The 19239-nt window shown below is 45.3% G+C and overlaps 1 protein-coding gene across 7 annotated transcripts in view; it reads left to right on the forward strand.

The window, feature by feature from the left end:
- Nucleotides 1-19239, forward strand: part of nadk2 (NAD kinase 2, mitochondrial) — a 65521-nt gene that overhangs the window by 41097 nt on the left and 5185 nt on the right. For 4 of the 7 annotated variants that reach the window (XM_043702941.2, XM_043702946.2, XM_043702968.2 and 1 more), the window contains 2 exons: nucleotides 3569-3622; nucleotides 9403-9752. In XM_043702941.2, coding sequence (XP_043558876.2) covers nucleotides 3569-3622; nucleotides 9403-9737 — 389 coding nt within the window. In that variant the 3' untranslated portion in view covers nucleotides 9738-9752. Of the gene's footprint in view, nucleotides 1-3568; nucleotides 3623-9402; nucleotides 9753-19239 lie in introns of those variants that run through there. The other 3 variants (XM_043702982.2, XM_043702954.2, XM_043702962.2) reach the window with 1 other exon arrangement.

The following is a 19239-nucleotide window of genomic DNA, read 5'->3' on the forward strand; positions in this document are numbered from 1 at the left end:
CCCAGTACAATCACATCCTTCCTATAGTGTGGGCACCAGAAACTGCACACAGTCCTCCAGCTGTGGCCTCCCCAGACTCCTGTACAGCTCCACCAGAGCCTCCCTGCTCTGATCATCCAAGTCTCGACTGATAAAGGCAAGTATCCCCATAGCCTTCTTAACCACCCTATTCACCTGTCCTACTACCTTCAGGGATCTGTGGACAAACGCCCCAAGATCCCTCTGTTCCTCTGAGCTTCCTGCTGTCCTGTCATTCACTGAGTACTCCCTTGTCTTGTTCCTTCTTCCAAAGTGCATCCCCTCCCATTTCTCAGGGTTTAATTCCATCTGCCTCTGATCTGCCAATCTGACCAATCCGTTGAATGGCCAGCTCCTGCTCCTAGTTCTTATGTTCTTAACTTCTATGAGGCTGTCACTGGCTAGGCGAGCAATTGTGCCCATCTCTACTTGGTAAATGTCAGACTTTCGGGGTTGGGGAGGGGTGGCTGTGGGTGGGAGGGTCAGCAAAGACTCAATGGACTGAATGGCTTCTATCTACAGTGTAGGGATTCTGTGATTGAGTCTTCAGGTGATGAATGCCTAAATGAGGATTTCAGCAGCCGGATAGCTGGGAGAGAGGTGGAAATAGACGATTTTAGAGATGGCACAAATATAGATTCAGAAGCACATCTCCGGGTCCAATCTGACATGAGCGTAGTGAGCCAATTGGTTTAATGTTAGACTGTTGCCGTGGTGAAGGATGGAGTCAGTTACCAGGATAGGGAGTTGGGGTGGGCAATGAAAACAATACCTTCAGTATTCCCAATGTTTTAATGGCTGGAATGATCTCCAGTACTGGGTATCAGATAAGCAGTGATGGAAATGTGTTGCTGGAAAAGCGCAGCAGGTCAGGCAGCATCTAGGGAACAGGAGAATCGACGTTTCGGGCATTAGCCCTTCTTCAGGAATGAGGAAAGTTGGTCCAGCAGGCTAAGATAAAAGATAGGGAGGAGGGACTTGGGGGAGGGGCGTCGGAAATGTGATAGGTGGAAAGAGGTCAAGGTGAGGGTGATAGGTCAGACTGGGGTGGGGGCGGAGAGGTCGGGGAGAAGATTGCAGGTTAGGAAGGCGGTGCTGAATTTGATGGATTTGACTGAGACAGGGTGGGGGGAGGGGAAATGAGGAAACTGGTGAAATCCGAGTTCATCCCTTGTGGTTGGAGGGTTCCTAGCCGGAAGATGAGGCGTTCTTCCTCCAACCGTCGTTTCGCTGTGGTCTGACGATGGAGGAGTCCAAAGACCTGCATAACCTTGGTGGAGTGGGAGGGGGAATTGAAATGTTGAGCTACAGGGTGGTTGGGTTGGTTGGTCCGGGTGTCCCAGAGGTGTTCCCTGAAACGCTCCGCAAGTAGGCGGCCCGTCTCCCCAATATAGAGGAGGCCACATTGGGTGCAAAGGATGCAATAGATGATGTGTGTGGAGGTGCAGGTGAATCTGTGGCGGATATGGAAGTTTCCTTTGGGGCCTTGGAGGGAGGTGAGGGGGGAGGTGTGGGCACAAGTCTTGCACCTCCTGCGGTTGCAGGGGAAGGTGCCGGGAGTGGAGGTTGGGTTGGTGGGGGGTGTGGATCTGACGAGGGAGTCACGGAGGGAGTGGTCTTTACGGAATGCTGATAGGGGAGGGGAGGGAAATATATCCTTGGTGGTGGGGTCCGTTTGGAGGTGGCGGAAATGGCGGCTGATGATGCGCTGTACATGGAGGTTAGTGGGGTGGTAGGTGAGGACCAGTGGGGTTTCCAGCAACACATTTCCATCTCTGATCTCCAGCATCTGCAGACCTCACTTTCTCCATCAGATAAGCAGTGACTGGGGTGGAGTGCTGTCTGCCAGGAGCAACACCAGGCATACCTAAAAATGAGGTGTCATCCTGGTGAAGAACTATTTGTGTGCCAAACAGCAAAAGACCATAAGATATAGGAGCAGAATTAGGCCATTTGGCCGACCAAGTCTGCTCCACCATTAGATCATGGCTCCTCAACCTCATTTTCTAGCCTTCTCCCCAAACCTGATCCCTTTACTAATCAAGAAGCTAAGCAGTAAATGACAGACAGAGTTAATCAATCCCAAAGCCAACAGGTCAGGTTAAACCTCTTTAGTCAAGTCATCTCCAGCTGTGAATGGTGGTGGACAGTTAAACAAATCACTGGAGAAGGAGCCTGCATTAATATCTCCATCTTTAATAATGGGAGAGCCCAGTACATCAGAACAACAGATAAGGCTGAAGCTGTGCAGCAATCTTCAGTCAGCAGTGCTGAGTGGGTGATCCATCTCGGGCTCCTCCAGTGGTCCCCAGCATCAGAGATACCAGTCTCCAGCCAATACGATTCACTCCGCGTGATATCAAGACAAGGCTGGAGGCACTGGATACTGCAAAGGCAATGGGCCCTGATAATATTCCAGCAATAGTACTGAAGACTTGTGCTCCAGACCTTGCTACCCACCCGAGATAAGCTGTTCCAGTAGTTACAGCATGGCATCTACCCGACAATGTGGAAAATTACCCAGGTATGTCCCGTCCCATCAGTCTCCCCTCGATCCTCAGTAACGTGACGGACGGTGTCAGTAACAGCTATCAAGCAGCACCTGCTCAGCAATAACCTGCTCAGTGACCCCCAGTTTGGGATCCCCAGGGTCACTCAGCTCCTGACCTCATTCCAGCCTTGGGTCAAACATGGACAGAAGAGCTGAATTCCAGTGTGCTGCCACATTCTCAAGGGCAACAGGGAACACAGATATGGGACAGTTATAAGAAATTGGAGTTGGTGTGCGTTTAATGGTACTTATTGTTGGTACAGACCCGATGGACCAAAGGGCCTTTTCTGCACTGTGAATCTCGAGCCACATCTCATGAATTTATAAAAAGAAACTGTGGAAGAGTTGAGAGAGGTGGTGGTGAGGTGATATACACCTAAGAATTAACACTGAATAATATGGTTGAGGACAGGATTTGGATGGGAAATTGCAGAGGTCAAGGATAAAACCTGGGAAATATCAAAGGGAATAGTACTGGAGTAGGACAAGTAACTGCTTTGTGATTTTTTTTTCCCCAGCTAACATTCAATAGACAATGGGGCAGTTATCACCAGCTCCCAAACAGCTGCACTCAGTCAATCTTAGAATCTCTACAGTGCGAAAGCAGGCCATTTAGTTCATTCAGTCCACACCAATCCTCCAAAGAGCTTCCCACCAGACCAAACCACCCTGTCCTATCCCTGTAATCCTACATTTCCCATGGCTAATCCACGTAGCCTGCACATCCCTGCACACTATGGACAATTTAGTATGGCCAATCCAGCTAACCTGCACATTGTTGGACTGTGGGAGGAAACTGAGGAAACCCACACAGAGATGGGGAGAATGTATAAACTCCACAGTTGGAGGAGGAGGGATTTTCCCTAAGGGTTGTGTTTGGAGCTGGCTTTGAGGCCATTGCTCACTTGAGCTTGAGTTTCCAAGAGGTGAGATTTTGTTCTGCAGAGGTATGATCAGGTCCCTCCTTTCAGTGAATAATCCTTTGCCTTTGTCCTTTAGCTAAAGAGAAGAGCCGTGTTGATCTGCCTATCAATCAAGAGCTAGTGGAACAAGGTGAGTGACAGAGATTGCTACCTGGCAGATATCCTGTAAACTCACTGTCTATTATCTGCTTCTACAGCAGAGAAAATTAGTTTGCCTCATTGTGTCTGTGTCTGCCGATAAATGAACCACCAACCTATCCCACTTGGCAGTATTTGGACATGGTCCTGTGTTTGAGGCTGAAGGTTTTGCAGTAATCTTCAGCCAGAAGTGCCAAGTGGGTGATCCATCTCAGCCTCCTCCATGGTCCCCAGCATCACAGATACCAGTCTACAGCCAATTCAATTCACTCCACATAATAAAGACACCTTTAAACGACAGAATTGGGATAAGGAGACATTTTCAAGATGGCAACCTTCAACTAGTGGTGTTCCAGTTGAATTATTGCTGAGGCCACAATTACTTACCATCTGTTTAATGCATAAAATTCTAACAAGGTTGTCAGACGAGATGCAGGGAGCATGTTTCCCTGTCTGAGGAGTCTAGAACCAGAGGGAACAGTGTCCGGGTGTGGGGTAGGCCATTTAGCACTGAGATGTGGAGGCATTTCTTTGCTCAGAGGATGTTCAAATGAAATTAACTACAATAAATATTTGGATTTCAAAGGCATCGAGGGATATGAAGAGAAAACCAGAATATAACATCTGTTTAAAATACAATAAAGGATCACAACGGCAGAGCCAGCTCGATGGGCCAAATGGCCTATTGCTGCTCTTCGTTTCGATGGTTCAGCATGACTCACCTGGAAGAGGAAAGCGAATGTCCTGTCCCCAATTTTGCGCATGACACAAAAATAGATGGGAAGACAAGTGGTGAGGATGAGAATCTACAGAGGGACCTCGGCAGGTTAGGTGAGGGGGCAGAAACCTGATGAAATATAATTTGCAACTTGGAAGCTAAGCACTTCAGCTGGAAGAATAGAGGAGCTAGGAGAAAGTGAGGACTGAAGATGCTGGAGATCAAAGTTGAAGAATGTGGTGCTGGAAAAGCACAGCCAGTCAGGCAGCATCTGAGGAGCAGGAGAGTTGCCGTTGCTGCCTGACTGGCTGTGCTTTTCCAGCACTACACTCAGAGTAGAGGAGCTGACTATTATTTAAATGAAAGACTGCAGAAAGCTGCAGCACAGAGGGATTTGGGAGTCCTCTTGCATGAATTACAAACTAACATCCAAGTTCAGCGGATAATAGGGAAAGCAAATGGAATTTTGGCCTTTATTTCAAAGGGAATGGTGTATATAGAATCATAGAGATGCACAGCAGGGAAGCAGGCCCTTCAGTCCAGGTCATCCATGCTGAACAGAAATTAATCTAGTCCCATTTGCCAGCATTTGGTCCATATCCCTCTAAACCCTTCCTATTCATGTACCCATCCAGATGCCTTGTAGATGTTGTAGTTGTAACAGCCTCCACCATTTGCGCTGGCAGCTCATTCCATACACACATCCCCACTCTGAGTGAAAAATTTATCTCTGAGGTCCCTTTTAAATCTTTCCCCTCTCACCTTAAACCTATGCCCTCTAGTTTTGGACTCTCCTACTCTGGGAAAAACACCTTGTCTACCTATCCTATCCAGGCCCCTCTATAAGGTTACCCTTTACCCTTCGACACTCCAGAGAAAACCCTCCAACCCCAGCAACATCCTTGTAAATCTCTTCTGAACCCTTTCAGGTTTCACAACATTTTGTTTGTAGCAGGGAGAGCAGAATGGCACAAAATATTTCAAAAATGTCCTAACCTATGCCCTGTACAGCCGCAGCATCACCTCCCAACTTCTATACACAATGCATTGTCCAATATAGGCAAGTGTACCAGACTCCTCCTTCACTATCCTATCTATCTGTAACTCCATTTTCAAGGAACTATGACCCTGGACCCCAAGGTCTCTGTTCAGCAACTTTATCAGGACCTTACCATTTGCCCTGATTTTTCTTTCCAAAATGCAATACCTCAAATTTATCTAAATTAAACTCCATCTGCCACTATAAGTTGGGAGGTTTTGCTCAAACTGTACAAGGTACTCGTCAGACCACAGCTGGAATGCTGTATACAATTTTGATCCTTTTATCTGAGGAAAGATAGACTGTCATCAGAGGCAGTCCAGCGAAGGCTGATATCAGATATAGAGGGACCATCTTATGAGGAGAAGTTGACTAGATTGAGCCTGCACTCATCGGAGTTTAGAAGAATGAGAGGTGACCTTATTGAAACACACAGGACTCTTAGGGGACTTGGCAGGGAAGATGTGGAAAGGTTGTTTCTCCTTGTGGGAGATTAAGCAGTCACACATTTTAAGACACAGATGAGGAAGAATTTCTTGTGAGTTTAGTGATTCTGTGAAATTCTTCCCTGCAGAGTGCTGTCCAGGCTGGGTCATTAAGTATATGCAAGGCTGTGATAGTTATTTAATTAGTAAGGGAATCCAGATGTATAGAGAAAAGGCAGTTAAGTGGACTTAAGGATCAACAGATTGGCCCCAATCTCATTGAATGGCAGAGATGACTTGATGAGCTGAGTGACCTTCTTCTGCTTCTATGTCTGATGGTCCGAAATGAGTTGAGGGTTTCTCCCTTTACCTCCCTTTCCAGCAGTAAGCTGCAGACCCCTATCTCTCTTTGGGTGAACTATCTTCTCCTCCTCTCCCCTCTAGCAGCTAGGACATACAGAGTTGTTATCTCTGGTTTGTTGCCCGTGCCACGTGATAGCGAAGCAAGGAATAGGGAGAGAGAGGAGTCGAACACATGGCTACAGGTTGGTGCAGGAGGGAGGGTTTAGGATTCCTACATAATTAGGGCTGTTTTTGGATAAGTGGGAGCTCTACAAACAGGATGATCTTCACCTGAGCCAGAGGGTACCAATATCCTGGGGGGGACTTAGCTAATGCTCTTCGGGTGGGTTTAAACTAATTCAGCAGGAGGATGGGAATCGAAATTGTAGTTCAAGTATACTGGAGGATGAGAGTAATGAAGTCAGAACTGAGATTTCAAGATCGCAAGAAGACATCCGCAGGCAAGAACTTGGTTTGAAGAGTGTCTACTTCAGCACCAGGAGCATCTGGAATAAGGTAGGTGAACTTGCAGCATGGTTTAGTGTTGTGGCCATTTCAGAGATGTGGATAGAATAGGGACAGGAATGCTTATTGCACCTTCCAGGATTGAAGAACAGAGAAAATGGTAAGAAAAGAGGTGGTGTGGCAGTGTTAGTCAAGGACAGTAGTACAGTTGCAGAAAGGGCATTTGAGGACTCGTCTACTGAGGTAGTATGGGCTGAGGTTAGAAACAGGAAAGGAGGTCACCCTGTTTGGAGTTTTCTATAGGTCTCCGAATAGTTCCAGAGATGTAGAGGAAAGGATAGCAAAGATGGTTTAGGATAGGAGTGGGAGTAACAGGGTAGTTATGGGGAATTTTAACTTTCCAATATTGACTAGGAATACCATAGTTCGAGTACTTGAGATGGGTCAGTTTTTGTCCAATGTGTGCAGGAGGGTTTCCTGACAGGCCAACAAGGGACAAGGCCACATTGGATTTGATACTGGGTAATGAACCCGGTCAGGTGTTAGATTTGTAGGTGGGTGAGCACTTTGATGATAGTGACCACGATTCAGTTGTGTTTACTTTAATGATGAGGAGAAAGTGAGGTCTGCAGATGCTGGAGATCAGAGCTGAAAATGTGTTGCTGGAGAAGTGCAGCAGGTCAGGCAGCATCCAGGGAACAGGAGAATCGACGTTTCGGGCATAAGCCCTGGAAAGGTATAGGTATAGGGCAAGTGTTATAGCTGGGGGAAAGGCAATTATAATGCAATAAGCCAAGATTTAGGATGGGGCAGGAAACTGCAGGGAATGGGCACAATCGAAATGTGGAGATTATTCAAGGACCAGCTACTGTGTGTCCTTGATAAGTATGTACCTGTTAGGCAGGGAGGAAGTAGTCGAGCGAGGGAGCTGTGGTTTACTAAGGAAGTTGAATCTCTCTTCAAGAGTAAGATTAGGGCCAATCAAGGATTGTAGTGGGAAATTGTGCGTGGAATCAGAGGAAATTAGGGGCAGCGCTAAAAGAGTACTTTTCATCAGTATTCACACTAGAAAAAGACAATTTGGTTGAGGAGAATATTGAGGTATATGGTACTAGACTAGATGGGATTGAGGTGCACAAGAGGGAGGTGTTAGCAATTCTGGAAAGTGTAAAAATAATTAAGTCTCCTGGGTTGGATGGGATTTATCCTGGGATTCTCTGGGAAGCCAGGGAGGAGATTGCTGAGCCTACGGCTTTGATCTTTATGTTGTCATTGTCTACAGGAATAGTGCCAGAAGACTGGAGGATAGCCAATGTTGTCCCCTTGTTCAAGAAGGGGAGGAGAGACCATCCTGGTAATTATAGACCAGTGAGTCTTACCTTGATTGTGGGAAAAGTGTTAGAAAGGATTAAAGGAGATAGGATTTATAATCATCTAGAAAGGAATAAGTTGATTAGGGAGAGTCAACACGGTTTTGTGAAGGGGAGGTTGTGCCTCACAAACCTTTATTGAGTTATTTGAGATGGTGACCAAACAGGTGGATGAGGGTAAAGTAGGGTATTTGATAAGGTTCCCCACGGTATGCTGTTGCACAAAATACAGAGGTGTGAGATTGAGGGTGATGTAGCGGTTTGGATCAGAAATTGGCTAGTTGAAAGAAGACACAGGGTGGTGGTTGATGGGAAATGTTTATCCTGGAGTTCAGTTACTAGTGGTGTACCGCAAGGATCTGTTTTGGGTCCACTGCTGTTTGTCATTTATCTAAATGATCTGGATGAGAGCGTAGAAGGATGGGTTAGTAAATTTGTGGATGACACTAAGGTTGTTAGAGTTGTGGATAATGACAAAGAATGTTGTAGGTTACAGAGAGACATAGATAAGCTGCAGGGCTGGGCTGAGAGGTGGCAAATGGAGTTTAATGTGGAAAAGTGAGGTGATTCACTTTGGAAGAAGTAACAGGAATGCAGAGTACTGGGCTAATGGTAAGATTCTTTGTAGTGTAGATGAGCAGAGAGATCTCTCTGCTCAGGTACATAGATCCTTGAAAGTTGCCACCCAAGTTGATAGGGTTGTTAAGAAGACATACGGTGTGTTAGCTTTTATTGGTAGAGGGATTGAGTTTCGGAGCCATGAGGTCATGCTGCTGCTGGACAAAACACTGGTGTGGCCACACTTGGAGTATTGCATACAGTTCTGGTTACCGCATTATAGGAAGGATGTGGAAACTTTGGAAAAGATGCAGAGGCGATTTACTAGGATGTTGTCTGGTATGGAGGGAAGGTCTCATGAGGAAAGGCTGAGGGACTTGAGGCTGTTTTCGTTAGAAGAAGGTTGAGAGGTGACTTAACAGAGACATATAAGATAATCAGAGGGTTAGATAGGGTGGATATTGAGAGCCTTTTTCCTTGGATAGTGATGGCTAGCACGAGGGGACGTAGCTTTAAATTGAAGGTGATAGATATAGTACAGATGTCAGAGGTAGTTTCTTTACTCACAGTATTAGGGGTGTGGAATGCACTGCCTGCAACAGTAGTAGACTCGCCAACGCTCAAGGCATTTAAATGGTCATCGGATAAACATATGGGCAAGAATGGAATAGTGTAGGTTAGATGGGCTTCAGATTAGTTCCACAGGTTGCTGCAATATTGAGGGCCGAAGGGCCTGTTCTGTGCTGTAATATTTTATGTTCTAACCATTCTACTGATTGCTATAAGTCTGTGCCCCTTCCCTCAGTCACTGACCTCTGCTGAGGTAAATAGGCTCTTCCCATCCTCTTTATCCAGACCACTCACAAAACACCCCTCAACCACCTTGCAAGGAAAGCAACCCCAGCTCATCCAGTCTTCCCAGTATTTTAGACCAAGAAGAGCCAATGGATGTTATCTACCTGGACTTCAAGAAAGCCTTGGACAAGGTGCTGCACAGGAGGCTGCTGAGTAAGATAAGGGCCCATGGTGTCAGAAGCAAGGTGATGGAATGGATAGAAGCTTGGCTGTCTGGCAGAAAACTGAGAGTGGAGATGAAAAGGTCCTTCTCGGGATGGCAGCTGGTGACAAGTGGTGTTCTGCAAGGCTCAGTGTTGGACCACAACTTCCCACTTTCTACATTAATGATGTAGCTGAAGGAACTGAGAGCATTCTGGTGAAGTTTGCAAATGATACAAAGGTAAGTAGAGGGACAGGTAGTATTGAGGAGGTGGGGAGGCTGCAGAAGGATTTGGACAGGTTAGGAGAGTGGGCAAAGCAGTGGCAGACGGAGTACAATGTGGGAAGGTGTGAGGTCATGCACTTTAGTAGGAAGATGAGAGACATGGACTATTTTCTAAATGGAGAGATAATTCAGAAGTCTGAAGCACAAAGAGACTTGGGAGTTCTGGTCCAGGATTGTATCCAGGTAAACTTGCAGGTTGAGTCAGTAGTTAGGAAAGCAAATGCAATAATGGCATTTATTTTGCGAGGACTTGAATCTAAAAGCAGTGATGTATGTCTGAGGTTCTATAAGGCTCTGGTCAGACCACATTTGGAGTATTGTGCATAGTTTTGGGCCCCATATCTCAGGAAGGATGTACTGACCCTGGAATGTGTTCAGAGGAGGTTCGTGAGGATGGATCCAGGAATGAAAAGCTTAACATATGAGGAACGTTTGAGGAAGCTGGATCTATACTCGATGGCTTTTAAAAGAATGAGGGTGGATCTAATTAAAAAATACAGAATAGTGAATGGCCTGGACAGTGTGGATGTTGGGAAGGTGTTTCTATTGGTAGGAGAGACTGGGACCTGAGGGCAGATAAGGAGAAACCTTTTCAGCCAGAGAGTGGTGAATCTATGGAATTCATTGCCACAGAAGGCTATGGAGACCAGGTCACTGAGTATATTTAACACTGAGATGGATAGGTTCTTGAGTATCAAGAGTGACAGGGAGAAAGCGGGAGAATGGGGTTGAGAAACTTATCAGCCATGATTGAATGGCAGGGCAGACCCGATGGGCTGAATGGCCTAATTTCTCCTCCTACGTCTTATGGTCTGTCCTGGCAACATCCTCATAAATCCCTGTCTCCTCTCTGCTGTGCAGTTGCATGTTTTCTGTTTCAAGATGATGAGAAGTACGTACACTGCTCAAGTTGGGGCTGAATAATGATTTATTCAGTTCTAACTTAACATCGCTACTCTTGTATTCTATCGTTGGCTAATAATAGAAAGGATCTTATATGCTATCTTAACCATCCTAACTACCGGAAACAATTTTTCCATCAGTAAGACATCTGTCTAAAATCATTTGTTTGTGCGACCAAGCTAATTTTCAATCCTGCTTGCCAGATTCTCCTCTACGGTAGGAGTTTGTTTTGATCACCAATCTGCCTTGTCAAAATTGTTGTTCAAGTTTCTCAATCTATTCTTCACCCTTCACATTGGTGAGGCCACTTGTGGGATGTTGCATACTATTCTGGTCACTCTGCTACAGGAAGGATGTTGTTAAACTGGAAAGGGTGCAGAAAAACATGTCAAGGCTATTTCCAAGACAGGAGAGTTTGAGTTATAAGAATAGGCTGGATAGGCTGGAGCATCAGAGGCTGAGTGCTGACCTTATACAGGCTTATAAAATTATGGGCATAGAGTAAAAAAACTAGAGGGCATAGGTTTCAGATAATGGGAGAAAGATTTGAAAGGGACTTGAGGGGCAACCTTTTCACACAGTGGATGGTGTGTATGTGGAATGAACTGTCAGAGGGAAGTGATAGAGGTGGGTACAGCTACAGCGCTTAAAAGATATTTAGACAGGTACATGAATAGGAAAGGTTAGAGGGATATGGACCAAACACGGGCAACTGAGACTAGATCAGTTTAAGAGACCTGGGTGACATGGATGAAGGGTCTGTTTCCATGTTGTATGTCTCTTATGACTGTATAAAAGGGAAGGGCGTAGCCTGGACAAAACTGGACCCATTACAGGTGGGGGTGGGAGAATACAGAGATGGGAACAGGTTGATTATCATTTGCTGTTCACTAGTTTCTGCAAACGTTCTTGTGGACTGGAAGGTTGCAAATGTAACCCACTCTTTAAGGGAGCAAAGAAGAGGCAGAATGGAAAACTTACAGACTTGTTAGCATGACCCCTATGGTAGGGAAAAATTTAGAACTGTTTATAAATAATGTGTTAACATTTAGAAGTGATTGTAAGCGTTGGGGAGAGTTAATGTGCATTTATGAAATGAGGGTGGCAGGGTGGCTCATTGGTTAGCACTGTTGCCTCATAGTACAAGGGACCCAGGTTCAATTTCAGCCTCAGGCGACTGTCTGTCTGTGTGGAGTTTGCACGTTCTCCCTGTGTCAGCGTGGTTTCCTCCGGGTGCTCCGGTTTCCTCCCACAGTCCAAAGATGTGCGGGTCAGATGGATTAGCCGTGGGAAATGCAGGGTTATGGAATAGGGTAGAGGGTAAGTCTGGGTGGGATGCTCTTCAGAGAGTTGATGTGGACTTGTTGGGCCGAATGGCATGTTTCCACATGGTAGGGAGTTCTACGATTCTATGTGCAGGCTAGGTGGATTAGCTGTGAGAAATGTGGGGTTATGGAGATTGGGTGAGAGGGCTCAGTCTGGGTGGATGCTCTTTGGAGGGTTGGTGCAGACCCAGTGGGTGAAATGGCCTCTTTGTAACCATAGGGATGCAATGAAATGGAAATGATGCTTGACAAGCTGGTTGGAATTTTTTCAGCATATTATTTCTAGCTTAGCCAAAAGAGAACCAGTGAATGTTGTGTGTTTGGATTTTCAGGCTTTTGATAAGTTCCCACACGGGAGGTTTGTTTCAAAAAAGTAGATCACATGGGGTTGGTAGGATGCTGGATTGAGAATTGGTAAGCAGACAGAAAGCAGAGAATGGGAATAAATGGATCATTCTCTGCATGGCAGGCTGTTCATTGTGGGGTACTGTAAGGATCAGTGCTAGGGGCATAACTGTTCACAATTTGGGGCCAATTGTAATATTTCCAATTTTGTTATAATACCAAACTGGATGGGAACATAAGTTGTGAGGAGGCTTCAAGAGCACGTGGACAGGCGAAGTGAATGGATTAGACCATCGCAGATGGAATATAAAGTGAATAACTTGTTCACTTTGCTTTCAGAAAAGTGATAACATTTCTTAAATAGTGAGAAGTTGGGAATTGCCAGTATCCAAAGGGAGCTGAGTGTCCTTGTTCATGAGTGACAAGAAACTTATCATTGCTTCAATGTGAGAATTATAAACTCTTGAGAAAGATCGTGTAAAATCTCGAGACTGATTATTAAACTTGGTGAACTCTGACTTATCCCCAGTCTTTGCAACTGGATCCTCAGTTTCCTGACCCACAGGCCACAATCAGTGAAGGTTGGGGACAATATTTTATCCTCACTAACACTCAACACTGGAGCTCCCCAGGGGTATGTACTCAGCCCCCCTACTGTACTCACTGTATACCCATGACTAATGACATTTACAAGACTAATGACATTTACAAGTTTGCTGGTGACACCACCATAGTCGGTCGAATCTCAGATGGTGATGAAACAGACTATAGACAGGAGGTGGAAGACCTGGAAAAATGGTGCACTGAGAACAACCTAGCTCTCAATGCCAGCAAAACCAAGGAACTCAATATTGACTTTCAGCAGGATGGTTACAGAGAGTGGTGAACTCGGCCCAGACAATCACAAACACCAACCTCCCATCTCCAGAATCCATCTACCAGGCCCACTGTCAAGGAAAGGCCGCCAGCATTCTCAAAGATCCATCCCACCCTGGCAATGCTTTTCTACAACCTCTACCATTGGAGAGGAGATACAGAAGCCTGAACACACGCACCAGCCGGTTTCATAACAGTTTCTATCCTACTGTTGTTAGAATACTGAATGGACTCTCAAACTCTTAACCTGTGTTTTTGTTTTTGCCACTGTTTCCCTTTTATTTACTATCTATGCCACTTAACTCTGTGATCTGCCTGTATTGCTCGCAAGACAAAACTTTTCACTGTGCCTCGGTACACAGGACAATAAATTCAATTCAATTTAATTCAATTCAGTTAGACATTAAGCAAGAAACCAAAAGAACTGCTGATGCTGTACAGCAGAAAGAAAAGCAGAAATAGTTGGAAAAATCTTAGCAAGGCTTGCAAAATCCGTGAAGAGAAAATCTCTCTGGATGCTGACAGAGGTGCTGAGTTTTTACAAGCCATTTCTGTGTTTGATTTTGATCAAAAGGATATTAACAAGTTAGTGGAGTGGGTGGATAGATGGCAGCTAAGTGTTATGAACTAGGCTAGACCCCCCTCAAAACATTTCAAGAAGGTAGCGTAGACCCTAAATTTTCTAGTTGTTGTCAGCAGGTGAAAAATGGATGTTGCAGGAGTGATGCAGCTGGCCCATCCACTCAGTTTTAAAGAAAACAATTTATTTATATACAAGCAAACGAAAACTGAATTTAGAATAACATAACTATTTGAAATCTCATTCGACACGATCACAATTTAATGATGCTGTTCCAAATACATGCAACATCCCCATAAACACCCTCTTGGCAAAAAGGTAAAATCGGACACAGTATCTTACAGGAGAGTTGTGAGAGAGAGAGAGAGAGGATCAGAATGGAGCTGTTTCTGTAACCAACAGCCTCAAAAACAGCCTGGCTGCTAAAACCAAACTAAACCCTGAACTGGGAGAAAGAACTGGCCACTTCCCTTTCATTGGACAAGTGTTCTTTTTAAAAACTTGAAAGCTTTTTCCTGAGGCAGTATCTGTTAGCTATAATCAAACTGGCCCTAAAACCCATCCAAAGCAGATACATTGAAATCTCTGTATTTATGACCCCCACGCCCAAAAAAAAGAAAACCACGGGCAGCATAACCTTGTCAAAGGAACAGCATTGTCACACCACCCCCTTAAAACAAACGAACCATCAATATCCAAAGGTACAATGCAGAGAAATGTGAGGTGATGCACTTTGGTTGGAAGAACATGGAGAGATCATATAAACGTTGAAAATGAAGTGTCAGCCTGGTGAAGCTACCAAACAGGACTACTTGTATTCCAAACAACATAAGCAGCAAGTGATAGAGCTAAGCGATCCCACAACTAACAAGTCAGATCTAATGTCTACAGACCTGCCACATTTAGTCGTGAATGGTGGTCAACAGCTAAACAATTCACTGCAGGGGGAGAATCCATAAATGTACCTATCCTCAATGACTGAAGAGACCAACATATCAGCGCAAAAGATAAAGCTGAAGCATTCGCAACAATCTTCAACTACAAGTGTCGAGTAGTTAATCCATTATGACCTCCTGCAGAGGTCCCCGGCATTACAGATACCAGTCTTTGGCCAATTCGATACAGTCCTCATGATATCAAGAAATGGTTGGAGACATTGTATCCTGCAAATGCAATGGGCCCTGACAACATTCCGGCAATAGTATTGAAGACGTGTGTTCCAGATCTTGTCGCTCCCTGAGCCAAGCTGTTCCAGTTCAGTTACAACACTGGCAGCTTCCCGATAATGTGGAAAATTGCCAGGTATGTCCTGTACATAAAAAACAGGACAAACCATGCCATTTACCACCCAATCAGTCTCCCCTCGATCCTCAGTAACGTGACGGACGGTGTCAGTAACAGGGCTATCAAGCAGCACCTGCTCAGCAATAACCTGCTCAGTGACACCCAGTTTCGGATCCCCCAGGGTCACTCAGCTCCTGACCTCATTCCAGCCTTGGGTCAGACATGGACAGAAGAGCTGAATTCCAGAGGGGAGGTGAGAGGGGCAGCCCTAAACATCAAGACTGGATTTGATCGAGTGTGGCATCAAGGATCCCTGGCAAAACTGCAATCTGAGAATTGGGGGCAAACACTCCGCTGGTGAGAGTCATACCTGACACAAAGGAAGATGGTTGTGGTTGATGGAGGGTCGGTCATCTCAGTTCCAGGACATCTCTGCAGGAGTCCCTCAGGCTCGAATCATTTTCAGCTGCTTCATCAATGACCTTCCCTCCATCATAAGGTCAGCAGTGAGATGTTTGCGTATGGATTATGCAATGTTCACCAATCTGAACTCCTCAGGTACTAAAACAGTCCATGTTCAAATGCAACGAGAAATATCTAGGATTTGGCTGACAAGTGGCAAGTAGCATTTGCAACACACAAATGCCAGACAATGATCATCTCCAACAAGAGACAATCTAATCAGCACCCCTTTACATTCAATGACATTGCCATCACTGAATCCCAGCTGGCAATATCCAGGTGTCTGCCACTGATGAAGGAGTGAACCGTATTCACCATATAAACCCAGTGGCCACAAAGCAGTCAGAGGCTTCAAATCCTGCAGCGAATATCTCGCCGACTGTCTCCCCAAAGCCTGTCCATCATCTACAAGGCACAAGTCAGGGGTGTGATGGGATACTCCCCACTTAGCTGGATGGTTGCAGCACCAACAACACTCATGAAGCTTGACACCGTCCAGGACGAAGCAGCCGCTTGATTGGCATTGTATCCACAAACATCCACACCTTTGACCACCGACACTCAGAAGTAGCAGCAGTGTGTCCTGCCTACAAGATGCACTGCAGAAATTCACACAGACTCCTTTGATAGCCCTTTCCAAACCCATGACCACTTTGGTGGAGCAGGAACAATGTAACAGGTACATAGGAACACCACCCCCTGCCCATTCCCCTCCATGTCATTCACCATCCTGATTTGGAAATCTATCACCATTCCTTCACAGTCACTAGGTCAAGGTCAGAAGTCACATGACATCAGGTTATAGTCCAACAGTTTATTTGAAATCACAAGCTTTCTGAGCGCTGCTCATTTATCAGGTGAAGACTGGTTCAAGATCCTGGAGCTTTCAGAAGTATGTGTAGGCCACTTATAGTCTGAAATTAGAGAATTAATAATAAAGAACAGGGTGGCACAGTGGCTCAGTGATGAGCACTGCTGCCTCACAGCACCAGGGACCCAGGTTCAATTCCAGCCTCGAGTGACTGTGTGGAGTTTGCACGTTCTCCCTGCGTCTGCGTGGATTTCCTCCCACAGTCCAAAGATGTGCCGGTCAGCTGAATTGGCCATGCTAAAATACCTATAGTGTTAGGTGCATTAGTTAGAGGGAAATGGGTCGGTGTGGACTTATTGGGCCGAAGGGCCTGTTTCCACACTGTAGGGAATCTAATCTAATCTAATCTAAAAAGAACAAGGAAGTGACAAAGCAGCCAGAGAACTACTTTTGGTTTACAAAACTTTTCCTATAACATGCTGCTGAAGTAAGGGTTTATTAAGAAGGAGGAATTTCACTGGAGTTTTATTAGTGAAGAAAGTAGTGGTGGGAAATTATTGGGACTGAACACTGATGAATCCCCAGATCTGACAGGGTCCTGATTCCACGGTAGAAAAGGTGGCGGCTATGGAAGTAATGGTGAAAGTGAGTACTGCAGATGCTACAGATTAAAGTCAAGGTTAGAGTGTGCTGGAAAAGCATGGCCGGTCAGGCAGCATCCAAGGAGCAGGAAAATCGACGTTCCTGCCCAAAACATTGATTTTCCTGCTCCTAGGATGCTGCCTGACCTGCTGTGCTTTTCCAGCACCACTCTAATCTTGACTATGGAAGCAATAGTGGCTATGTTTCAAAATTGTGTAGATTGTGTATTCGTCCTGGCAGATTGGAGGGTGGCAAATTTAACCCTGCTATTTAAAAACAAAAGAGGGAGGGAGTAAATGCGGACTTACAGATCTGTTAGCCAAATGGTAGTGGGGATATGCTAAAGCCTATTATAAAGGATGTGATAACTTAAAGTAGCAATAGAAAAACACTAGTCAGCATAGATATCTGCAAGGAAAATTATTTGACAAGTGTATGGCAGTGTTTCTGAGGATTTTTGCAGATGTAACGAGTAGAATTGATAAAGTCGCCATAGTCCCCGAGGCCCAGTGGGCTGCTCTGCCATTAGAGAGAGAGAAAAACGACTGATGGTAGTTTAATCTGAAGGTCAGCACGCTTCATGTGATGGGTAAGGTTGAGAAGATGAGACCTTAATGGTGACCTCAGAGTGGGAATTGAACCCACACTGTTGGCATAATTCTGCATCACAATCCAGGCGTCCAGCTACTGAGTTAACTCAAACAGATCAGTCGTCATTTTATTGAACAGCAGAGCAAGTTCGAGGGACTGAATGGCCTCCTCCAGCTCCTGTTTTGTGTGTTCTCATGTTAAAAGGGAGGAAACAGTTGAAACAAGCAATTGGTAAATGGTATGTTAGAGTTCATTGCAAGGTGGTTTGAGTAGAGGAGTAAAGATGTTTTAATGCAGTATTGTGCACAATTCTGGGACCTTTACTTTAGGAAGCAATACTTGGCATAGAGGGACGTTTACTGGATGAATTCCTGGGATGGAGAAATTGAATACGTTCTTGAAGCATGAGAAATGATCTTTATGAAACTTGTAAAATACTTCTAGAGTATATCGACAGAGAGTGACGGGATGTTTCCTGTGGCTGGTGACTTGAGCCAGGGGACTTAACATCATAACATCCAGGAACAGAATTAGGCCAATCAGCCCATCAAGTCTGCTGCACCATTTAACCACAGTTGATATATTTCTCAACTCCATTTTCCTGCCTTTGTCCTGTAACTTTTTATACCCTTTCCAATCAAGAAACTATCTACCTCTGTCTTAAATACACTCAATGACTTGGCCTCCACAGTCCTCTGTGACAATGAGTTCCACAGACTCCGCACCCTCTGCCCAAAGAACTTCCTCCTCAGCGCGGTTCTAAAGGGCTGTCCCTGCACTCCAAGACTGTGCTTTGGGTTCTCGTATCACCTGCTGGTGAAAGTATCTTCTCCACCTTCACTCTATCCAGGTCTCTCTCAGTATTCCATATTTTTCAATGATATGCCCCTCCTCCTTCTAAACTCCATCAAGTACAGACCCTGAATCCTCAATCACTCCTCATGTGACAAGCCTTTCGTCTCCAGGATCACTTCTGTAAACCTCCTCTGGACCCTTCCAATTCCAGCACATCCTTCCTCACGTGGGACCCAAACCTGCCCTCAATATTCTGGTCTGACCAGAGCCTTATAACAGCCTCAGCATCTCTGCTCTTGTATTCTAACCCTCTCAAAATGAATGCGAACATTATATTTGCCTTCCTAACTGCTAACTGAACCTGCATGTTAACCTTAGGAGTATCCTGAACTCGAACTCCCAAGTCCCTTTGTACTTCAGATTTCCAAACCTTCTGCCATTTAGAAGATAGTATATGCCTCTATTCTTCCAAACAAAGCACATAACTTCACACATTACCACATTTTGATCCATCACCACTTCTTTGCCCACACTCCTAGCCTGTCCAAGTGTTTCTGCAGCTTCCTTGCTTCCTCAGGACTACTGTACATCCATCTATTTTTGTGTCATCTGCAAAATTAGCAACAATGCCTTCAGTTCCTTCGTCCAGATCGTTAATGTACGACGTGAATCGTGGTATCAGCACTGACCCCAGCAGAGCTCCACTAGTCACCAGATGCTATCCTGAAAAAGATATCTTTATCCCCAATCTCTGCCCTCTGCCAGTCAGCCAATCCTCTACCCATACCAATCCCTT

This window comes from Chiloscyllium plagiosum, unplaced genomic scaffold (genome assembly GCF_037043375.1).
Source record: "Chiloscyllium plagiosum isolate Xiang-an unplaced genomic scaffold, Cpla_swu_hap1 HiC_scaffold_2, whole genome shotgun sequence".
In the NCBI taxonomy this organism is placed as follows: domain Eukaryota; kingdom Metazoa; phylum Chordata; class Chondrichthyes; order Orectolobiformes; family Hemiscylliidae; genus Chiloscyllium; species Chiloscyllium plagiosum.